Source organism: Priapulus caudatus, unplaced genomic scaffold, assembly GCF_000485595.1.
Source record: "Priapulus caudatus unplaced genomic scaffold, Priapulus_caudatus-5.0.1 Scaffold758, whole genome shotgun sequence".
Classification (NCBI taxonomy): Eukaryota; Metazoa; Priapulida; class Priapulimorpha; order Priapulimorphida; family Priapulidae; genus Priapulus; species Priapulus caudatus.
The window spans coordinates 126,448-137,233 of NW_014577819.1; the positions used below are offsets into that span (position 1 = coordinate 126,448).

General features: G+C 47.5%; 2 protein-coding genes across 2 annotated transcripts in view; both read left to right on the forward strand.

The window, feature by feature from the left end:
- The window catches only part of LOC106813344 (N-acetyltransferase ESCO2-like), a 4,610-nt gene extending 329 nt beyond the window's left edge, over positions 1 to 4,281 (forward strand). Inside the window, exon 2 of the mRNA XM_014817470.1 lies at positions 1,381 to 4,281. Within this exon, the coding sequence (XP_014672956.1) occupies positions 1,449 to 3,650 (2,202 nt within the window). The 5' untranslated portion in view covers positions 1,381 to 1,448 and the 3' untranslated portion in view covers positions 3,651 to 4,281. The remainder of the gene's footprint in view (positions 1 to 1,380) is intronic.
- Positions 4,282 to 4,608: 327 nt separating this feature from the next.
- The window catches only part of LOC106813345 (zinc finger protein ubi-d4-like), a gene marked incomplete at its 3' end in the record, with an annotated part of 22,421 nt that continues 16,243 nt past the window's right edge, over positions 4,609 to 10,786 (forward strand). Inside the window, 1 exon segment of the mRNA XM_014817471.1 lies at positions 4,609 to 4,732. Within this exon segment, the coding sequence (XP_014672957.1) occupies positions 4,609 to 4,732 (124 nt within the window).

Genomic DNA, 10,786 nt, shown 5'->3' on the forward strand with positions numbered 1-10,786 from the left:
TGCTAATCTGAGGGTGCGGGTTTATCCATTTTACCCCATTACTGGGGTCTGCGTCGGCTCGGACTAACAGCTGAGATGATCGGATTGTCAGAGGAGCAACTAGCAACTTATATTTACAAAAATACAAGTTGAAGTCCAACTAGAAGTGTTCAAGTGATTCATCCTTGCATTCCACCATGCTGGTGACTAGTGCTTAACTGGTTTGCATTGATGAAAGAAAAGAAGACCAGTATCCAGACACGTACAGGGCACAAATTTAACCATGGCACTGATGGCAGGTGCCATGGTTCCCCTTTTTGCTGCGGTACCTTTGAAAATTGGATGATATCCACAGCAATAAACTGTCGTAGCCGCTTTACCTGGTTTGCCTCCAATCCATGCCATTCTCGTAAATTCTATGTTGTGTATAATTTTTTTTGTCAAAAGTGACTTGCTTTGATCACTCCTCTTTGAACTTGAAGGGAAGGCTTTCCCTGGTGGCTATCTAACCTGCTACAATGACTTACAAGTTTTGCTCAAAGTTAACGCTGTGGCTCCTCAAATGTACACATCTCGCGGAGGGAAGGGAAGGGAGGCTACTAAAATCACTATAACCGCTGCTAAATGTACTGTTTAAACTAGTTTTATTACTTGTATTCAATAATAGCATAACAAAAAACGTGTTGATAGTTTTCTGTTAAAAAAACAAACAAATTTACTTGGCAGCAGCACCACCGCCGTAGGAACTAGCGTGCTGTGTGCGAGGGAAGCTCCCTGTTCTGTTGATTGGCCCATCCTGTTGTTTAGCCACGGAACATTGGCGACCGGATACCGGTCGAGGAGCCACAGCCTAAAATGAATGCACAACTTGTCTTTTCCTAAAACAGTATAATTTGACCCTTGTATGTGCTGAGGTTATTTTAGTTTCCGTAACATTAGTTAATGATGAGTTCATTGTCAATGCATCTGATGATTGCAACTGGAAATTACATGTATATTAGATGTAGTCAAGCCTGCAGCATGCAAACTTATTGCCATTTTATCTAATGTATAGATGTATGTTTGAAATTTTCTTGCTGTCTAATGTATTATATATATATACATATATAGATGATAAAACCTGTGACTTGCCAGATTGGTAAATGTTTGTTTTCATTCTGTGACACTGACATGCGAGAGTCTGTGAGTTGACAGAGCAACAGAGAGGTGATGTCAGATAACAAGTGCAAGAGTCATCTTAACATGGTTATCTTTAAATTTCTCCCAAAATCACAACCACGTTAAGGTTTAAGTGCTGCAGGTTTTTGCTCCACGTTTCGAGAGTTAAAGTTAAATGTCATCGTAACTTGCACTTGTCCTTTAAAGCAATACCTTCACCTCTGTTGTTGTTTGTCGTTGCAGACTTTCGCATGTGAGTGAGGTAAAATACCGTGAGCTTATCATCACGTTAGCGCAGGCCTCTGCAGTCAATGAGTGGGAAACGCGGCAGGTATCAGTTAGTCAATGGAAGCCAGATGCCAACCAAGCAGGAGTTCAGCCCTGTTGGATTCTACAAAAAGTCGGGTTACTTGAGTCCTCTGGAGCGGGCATGCCTCAATATTCCAAAAGGTGTTCCATCGCAACACAAGCAGCAGCCAGTGCCTCCCCGAGCTCGCCGGAAGCTAAGCTGTACCAGGTTGAAAAAAGTGAGGGAAGTGTGCATCCCTGCCATCACCAGAAACAAGGTGATGGATAGTCAGCCAGCACAGTTACCAAGGAAAGCAACCTCTCCTAGGAAAGCAACCTCCCCTAGGAAAGCAACCTCCCCTAGGAAAGCAACCTCCCCTAGGAAAACAACCTCCCCTAGGAAAGCAACCTCTCCTATGAAAGAAAGCTCTCCTAGGAAAGCAACCTCCCCTAGGAAAACAACCTCCCCTAGGAAAGCAACCTCTCCTAGGAAAGCAACCTCCCCTAGGAAAACAACCTCCCCTAGGAAAACAACCTCCCCTAGGAAAGCAACCTCTCCTAGGAAAGCAACCTCTCCTAAGAAAGAAAGCTCTAGGAAAACAACTTCTCCTGGAAAAGAGACTTCCCCTAAAAAAGAAACTTCCCCCGAGAAAGTAACCTCTCCTAGTAAAGCAACCTCCCCTAGGAAGCCACCTGCTCGTAATACAATCTCCCCTGAGAAGTCAACCTTCCCTAGGAAAACAACATCTCCAAGAAAAGGAACTTCTACTAGGAATGAAGCCTCTCCCGAGAAAGCTGGTGGCGAAGCAGCCTCTAAGAATGAAGCCAGTTCTGCACCGGTGACCTCTGCACTTGAAACACCTACCCTTACGCCTTCCAGCCAGAAAAAATTCTTTAAACATAAGCAACGTACTTCTCCTAGGAAAGGTTCTCCAAGTAAAGGGTCTCCCCGGAGGCGTGCTGTTGATAGATATGTGGAACAACAGTTGAAATCTGTTAAGGGGAAATCAGGTAGCCGGCTGTTATCGTTGCCATCCCGAGTAAAGGCGAATAAGGGTAGGCGTGATACGGCAGCAGCTAGTCTACTCAATAATGTCAGGCGATCACCCCGAAAGCTCGACAGCCCAGCCGCTGGTGACTCGGCGAGACGAAGCGAGCCTGAGATGCCTACACCTGCAGCGGTCGTCGATAACCATGACTCGAGCGATCGAGGCGACGAGATCGCGGGGAGGCGGTCGCCGAGGAAACGCGGCGCCGCAGCCGGCGACGACTCCGAACCCGACGCGAAGAGGACACGGAAAAAGCTGTCTTACATCGACGCCAGCGATCCGCCGACCCCGGGTCGCGGCAAGGACGGCGACGTCTGCAAGAGGGTCGAGGTCAAGCTGTTCCCGGTGTTCACCGGCGAGACGCCGCCGCGCCGCACCGGCCGCATCTCGCTCACCGCGTCGCCAGCGTCGTCCGCCGGCTCCCCGTCGTCGATCGCGCTCGCCAGCAGGTCGCGCCGCCGTCACCGCGACGGCAACGACGGCCGGGAGCAGCTGGTGATCGACGCCGGGCAGCGGCGGTTCGGCGCGACGCAGTGTGATGCCTGCGCGATGGTGTACACGCACGGCGAGGACGAGGACGAGGCCGCGCACACGCGCTTCCACGAGCGCCACCAGGCGGCGCTGCGCTTCGGCGGCTGGAAGCGCGAGCGCGTCGTGCGCGAGTACCCCGACGGTCGCGTCGTCATGGTGCTGCCCGACGACCCAGCGTACTGCCAGCGCAAGGTCGACGATGTGCGCCACCTTGTGGACGCCGACCTCGGCTTCGTCGACGTGAACGGCGGCGCCCTCTCGTCGCGACGTACGCTGCTCTTCGTCGCCGAGCGGCGCGTCATTGGCTGCTGCGTCGTCGAGGAGACGCATCGCGGTTACCGGGCGCTCAGCAGTGCGCGGCCGCGCGGCGCGGCGGGCTCGCCTGACGACTCTGCGCAGCGCGTCTGGTTCTGCAGTGCGAAGCCCGAGCCGGCGCGCTGCGGCGTGTCGCGCATCTGGGTGCACTTGTCGTCGCGGCGACGCGGCATCGCGACGCGTCTGCTCGACTGCGTGTGTGAGAGCTTTGCGTTCGGCTGCACCCTGCGCCGAGAGGAGCTCGCTTTCTCCGACCCGACACCGGACGGGCGAGAGTTTGCGACCCGCTACATGGGCACGCCGCACTTCCTAGTGTACAAGTACCAGTGAGTTTGTGTAGGGCTGCGCTGGCAAGCCGCACTCGCTCGTGTACTACTACAAGTACCGCTGAGTAGAATGCAAACTTCACCTGTCAAAAGACAGATTTAGAGAGAAAAAAAAGTCATTGAATAGTATCATTTTTTAGTCCTCTGTGTGATGTTCATGGTTTATTACTTCATTGTTTGTTTCCAGGTTTCTGTAGATAACTACAGTATTATCGAGTGATGTATCCTCACGGACCCTTAGTGGATAATAAAGTTTGCTATCTTGCGTTATTAAATCGAAATAATATTCCCTGGTATACTCTCACATTTATTGTATAAACAACAATATGTAATTAGCGAAGAATCTAGTGATATAGATGTTAGATGATGTAGGATACCATTCAAGTTGTTTATTCGTCTTACCATTATTGAAAATGGTAAGTGTTAGTATATAGTATTTTGTATTTTTTTTTCAGTAAAAGACAGATATAAGACCAGAAATGTTTTATAGTTTTGAATAGTGGTGAAATGGGACCACAACTGTATTTGCTATGAAGACTAATATTAGATTGAGTGTTTTGTCTTATGTTTGCACTATCAGTATGTTGAAATTTTATAATAAGCTATAGAAAATAAAAGTATTTGTATTACTAATATGTGTTGTGCACTCTTTATTGCTGACAATTTGCAGAAATAAAATTGCTTGAATGTTGCAATATACATATTTTGCATATATACATACCCTACAACCTTCCGTACCTCTTTTCCTTATATCTCTGCATCACCACACCCCTACAGCCTTTCTCTTTGGTATTCTGAGTTTGTGATACAGTGTCAGTGTTTGTGATATCCATTTTCGAAATAATGACTTAAAATTAATCGTTTAAATATCTTTTGAAATGAAGCCGATTAAGAGGTTTTTCATGCTACTGACATGGTTGCACTTGCACGTGTTGGCAGGAGTGTGAAAGCGCCACGTTGCCATGGCTGTATCTTCAGCTATCTCAGAACCACAGTATCTAGAATACCTGGAGAATGCATCCAGTTTCAACACAAGGCTATGCATAGAGCGACGACTGAGACTGCCCTATCTGGATTCTCAAACAGGTAATTCACAATGACCAATCATTACTTGGTTGCATCAAGAATTGCGAGAAAAAAATATCTGTTCGACAATAGGTTCAGCAGTTGGGCTGACTTGCTCCAGATCACAGATTTTAGCCTGTTTTGAACAGCAGATGTTAATGAAGGTGGGGGAAAATGTTCCCAGTTGCACAGGAAAATAGTAGTGTTTTGCAATGGCTCCAGTGCACAAGTAAAATCTGGTGGACGTGCATAAAAAACCCCATTCCCACATTCTCTAGATCACGCTTATAAGTGTGCTGCACATTTAGTATTATAGTTTGGAAATTAAAAATTTTTTTTCTGACTGTTGTTAACAATAGCGCATTCACACGGACGTTTTTGGCACCGAGCTAATAGGCTCGCGCCAGATTTGGCTCGAGCGAGTGTTCAACACTGACGTTTATGGCCCGCGAGCCAGATTTGTCCTACATCGAAAACATCGTACCAGGCTCGAGCCAAATTTTAGCAGCCACTTTCGTGAGCGGTACAATCGGTTGAGGCGATAGATGCCGCGCAGTGTCGCGAACGCTGTTATCTTTGACGAATAAAGTCAAAACACGTATACAAAATTTCGAAAATTCGATCCAGATGCTCACGTTTTCAGATTGATAATTGAACTCGGACGAATAAACCACTCTGAATGGTACACAACAGCCATCCTCGCGACATACTGCCAAAAGTATCTGTGAATATCTTGTGCAATAAAATTTTATTTGAATTTGAATTTTGAATGTTGACAGACAAGTATTCGGCATTGCGTACACCGTTGAACACTCCGACCACACGGCGACTGAGCCAAAGTCTAGCCCATTTCGGCTCTTAGCTCAAAACCATGACCCGTGTGAACGGCGACTAATGTAAGCTCGTAAGCGTGCATTGCAGCCATAATTCGTTAGGTTGACACGAACGCCGGCTCTCTGGTCTGAATATGTCATAAGTGCAATGTGCAAGCGTACGATGTGGCCAAATCTGTGCAATTTGTTTAGGCGTATGCACGCAAAAAAAACTCTCCCTCTGGATGCAGAAAGCGCATCGCGAACCCAGGCAACACCAAGGCAGGCTGTATTACGTAATCCCAGCCAACAGAGGGTTCGCAAAGAACGGTTCTTCTCACACCTTCCATGCAGTAATAGAATCTATGAAGTCGCAGACAATGACTTGTCACGATATCCGGTTTGGTGCAAATTGCAATTGTTGTCAAGGAACGATCATCTGTTCTAATTAAATAGCTGTGAAAAATCAGTAAAGTTTACTGTTAAACATCATTTTCAAGCAAGTTAAACTGTGGACTTATCAATCTTATACCTTGATCTACTTCCAGGCTGTTATAGATAGCATCATTTTCAAGGTTTAATTTATAATTAATTAGCTATACTTCAATGTTTTATTTCAGCTACATTGTGAGGAATACGAAAACCCAAAGCGCATGATGGATTATGTTTATATTGGGCCGTTTGTATTATTTCTAGCAATTATTCGATAACTTGAACTTCCCGTTGTGCCACATGTAATTTTCTAACATTTCATTTCATGGCAAATACTAAATATTCTGGATCTGAAAAGATGACAAATATAATCAAGACTAATGATACATATTGTCATTAATGAAGCGATGGATGATATGATTTATATTGCCCCCGCTTTTCATCTCATCTTAAAAAAAAGTGATCAGCCATACCAATCGTAAAGTACATAAGTCAACTTTGAGTTACGAGTTTGATTGGTCTGGCAGGTAAAGTCACTTGTAACTCAAAATGTGTCGCCGTGTGTTCGCCATCGCCGCGTGTTTGCCATCGCCGCGTGTTCGCCGTCGCCGCGTGTTCTCTGTCGCCCTGTGTTCACCGTCGCCCTGTGTTCACTGCCGCGTTCATCACGTCGCCGCCGTATTCGCCGTCGCCCGTGTGACCCGTCATCTGTGTGTTCATCGTCGCGCCGCCGGCCGCCCGCCGCGGGCTGCCGAGGCCCCCGCCCGCGCGCCGCCCCCCCGCCGCGCGGCGCTGGCGCCCCGCCGCGCCGCGCGGCGGCTCGGCGTGTGCCCCGCGGCGGCGGGCCCGCCTGGCCGGGCCGCGCCCGCGTCCTCCGGCGCGGGCGCGCCCGCCCGCGTCCGCGGGCCGCCCGCCGGCCGCGCGGCGCGCGGCGCCCGCCGCGGCCCCGGGCCGCTCCGCGGTGTGTCTCCGTCGCTCTGTGTTTTCCCAGTCGCGCATGTTCCCCTCCGCCGTGTTTCCATCGTCCGAGTGTTGTTCGCCGTCGCAGCGCAGTTCCCAGTCGCGCGCGTTCAACCGTCGTGCGTTCACCGAACGTTCCCTCCGCAGAAACGAGCACCAGATCACGACGGAGAACACTGCGCTGAGTCAGCAGCGACGACGTGGCGCCCTCTCTGCTGTCGCCGAGTGAGACACAAAGACTGTGTACAAGGACCTACGACGAGCTGAGCGACCTCGCCGGACCGAACTCACGGCTAGATCGAGACGTCGACTCGACAATACCAAGGACCTACTGCGCGCGCCGCCTCCGCAAGAAGAAGGTAGCGACGCGAACACGAAACGCGTCTTGCGTGGCAGGGAGTGGGGTACGCGCCGGGGGTGTGTAAGTGTGGGCGATTGACTGCGTGCGTGGCCTTGCGGCTGTGGGCGTGATGACTTAGACTAGGATGTGTGGGTGCGGTAGCTGTACCTTGTGCGTGCGTTGTGATAGCTGTGTTGTTGTTGTTTTTGGGTTATGTCTATCCTGTGTTTTGTAGTGTTCTGGTAGGTACTGGTTGTAATGGTCTGGGTGTGGTACACTCTAGTCTGTGTTGGTCGGGGTTGTGGTAGCTGCTGGCTGGTAAAGGCTCTGGGTTAGTTAGCTGTGTTTGTAGTTCTGGCGTTATGGAGCTTATTAGTGATAGCCGTTGGTTGGTACTACAGTAACGCAATCTATTATCGCAAGGAACCCTTGGACCAAGACTAACACGTTTCGGAATCGGAATTCTTTCGATTTGATGGTCGACTGACAAATATAAGCATACCGATTAATTCCCGCAACCTAGCCAAGTACAAAAACAGTTTGAGTATATGTGTGAAGTATGACAAACACATTGATATTCTGCACTGATCCTTGTGTGGGTCCAAACTCGAGCTTGTGTGCAACAACCGTCCACGAAAAAAACTTTCCCGATTTTCTCGAGCTTTTCGGTTTCAAGATTTCCGGAATAATAGATTCGTACTGTATATTGGCTGTGAATTCTTACTACACTGATAAACTGGATGAAGTCTGCTTCACATATAGAATAGCAGCTGATGCTATTTATCTATGGATGATAAACTCGTATAATGACAGCATTTAATATTCTTTCTTATATTTTATTTCGCTGAAGCACCTGCAGGAAAAAGAAAGAGAAAGGATGCAGGAAAGACGGAAGGAGTTGGAAGTTGAGAAGGCCAATATTGTTGTGATAGTAAGTGTGAATAATTGGCCATTACTTACCACGTACTTAATGACGAAACATGTTTATAATGTACAGCGCTTTTGTGTCTGAATGTCTTATCATCGCCTGACTTTCGTTGTTTGAATAGCTCAGTTAATTAACTAACATTTTTCATGCCTCATGCCTAATTGTCTCATGCATCTTATGTATAACAAAACTTCTCGTATTTACTGCACTGAGTGCTACTACTAAGTCCCCTGTTAGATCACTTCTAAAAACCGTAAGCGTATCTCCAGCCTTGAGCAAACACTTTGTTGTTACTGATTCTATGTATCTTCTCCTGTTAAAAACATTCCATACTGTTCCTATGTAATGCCACTTACAGCTCATCATTGAAACTTCTCTCTTCTCTTCTCTCTCTACCTCTCTCCTATCTCTCTCTCACTCTATCTCTTTCGCACTCTTCATCTTCTCTCTCTCTCTCTTCTCCTCTCTCTCTCTCTCTCTCGTCTCTCTCTCTCTCTCTCTCTCTCCTCTCTCTCTCTCCCCTCTCTCTCTCTCTCTCTCTTCTCTCTCCTCTTCTCTCTCTCTATCTCTCTCTCTCTCTCTCTCCTCTCTCTCTCTCTCTCTCACTCCTCTCTCTCTCTCTCATCTCACTCTCCTCTCTCTCTCTCTCTCTCTCTCTTCTCTCTCTCTCTTCCTCTCTCTCATCTCTCCCTCTCTTCTCCCTCTCTGCTCTCTCTCTGCTCTCTCTCTCTCTCGCCTCTCCTCATTTCTCTCCCTCTCTAGCCTCTATCTCATCTCCTTCATCCCTCCCCCTATCTTCTCTCTCTCTATTTCTCATTGTCTCACGCCTAGCAACCGCTTTCCATGCGTACCCTCTGTTGTGGCAGGTCTTCTATACTGAAGTGCCCCTTGCTTAGTTTTCCTTCCCTTCACGTCCGTCTTCCCTGCCGAACTACTCTCGCCAGCTAGTTGGTCTTCTCCTTGCACAGTATTTTCTTTTCTCTCTGCACTGCCTGACCTTCTGCTCTTTCACGCGGTTGTTTGTGTGCTGCCCGTCCCCAGAGGGTGTCATTCTCTGGGTTTTGGCAGCCCATGCGGGCTCGTACAAGACCGGCCTGGGCGCTGTCCGGGAGCCTCGTCCAAAGCAGATGGGAAAAAGATAAAAAAAAAAAAAAAAAAATAAAAAAAAAAAAAAAAAAAAAAAAAAACAAAAAAAAAGAAAAAAAAAAAAAAAAAAAAAAATCATCACGGCACTTTCTCTAGGTCCTCACTATCGTGGCCGAGGAATCGGACGAGAGCAACCCGGTTGGCCTCGCCCAAAGTCATGTGCCCACCGCCCCCCGTGCCAGGTGGTGCGTGCGCCCGCCGTAACGTTGCCGAGGCGAGTCTGATCGCGCTCGAAAAGAAGTGAGCGGTGTTGAGTGAGCTGCATAGTGTCGAGAACGCGCGCTATTACAGTGTCCGTGGTGTGTGTGAGCGTCTTACTCGTTGCTGACTTCGACACTCCGCGTGGTTAGGCGCCGCGTATTGCGTCGAACGTTTGCGTCGAGCGTGCGAAAGGGGCATGGCGTTGCACCCCCCCTGCGCACAGGTTTCGTCCGGCTACTGTGATTCATAAGAGAGTGCGCGTGTGGTGCTGTGGGTCTGTGTCATTTTGCAATGTTACGTTTGGATCGTTTTGCCTCAGATACTTTGCAAAATTTCTGCTACAAGCATATCCACATTCTCCTAAACATTCGACTACTGCTTCGTATTTGCTTAATCGAAGGCATGTGGTTAATCTTTTCTCCAAAATTCCGCATTGTCGATCATTTTAGCAAAACCTCGCTAGCTATATAATAGGCAGAGTCTCCCGCAGGATGTGAAGGCTATAAATGATGGACGGAGAGAAACTCCAGAGGTGTTTGTACCAAGTTTGAGTTTATAACGCATGTCATGAGTGCCTCATCACAGGTAAACCTCGATCAGTTGGGAATCTATATAGCACACTGATAAAGCACATCACTGATCGTGTTAGGATTCAAAAGCAAAGCACAGTCTTAAATTAGGCATGTAAGATAACTGCAATTAAGGCAGTCAGAGATTCATGGATGTCGAAAATCGTCAGACAGCACGTGCATTAAAGGGCTGGGGAGAAGCCTGTATGTGGTGCATGGCGTTAACTTTGTGGGCTATTAAATGTAGATTAGTAAATGCAGCTTTCATCAATATTCCTACTTTTCTATTTTTGTCTTCACTTTTTTGTCTTGCTCGCTAATTTTCTCTGAAATTCCTACTTTGTTCCTACTTTTCTTAGTTTTTTCCCTAAATTTTTTGTCCGCCAAAATACTGTAAAGAGGAATGCTCAGGTCATTTAATATCTTGATGACGATGTTTACACTGTTCATAGTGTAAACAGCAGAGAAGGCTGCGTGGCAGGGGTAGTGAAATAGCAATGCAGATAGGCGAGCACAAAGTGTCTGTTGAAAAGAACATGATCATATGGACTTATGGTTCTGTGAATATCCTGTAAGTATATAAAACTACTGCTGAAGCCTTGCATATAGTCACTATTTTAATCCTAATTTCCAGCAAAATTCTATTTTGCCCTTTTTTTTTTCAAATTTTGATCTTACTAATTTTCC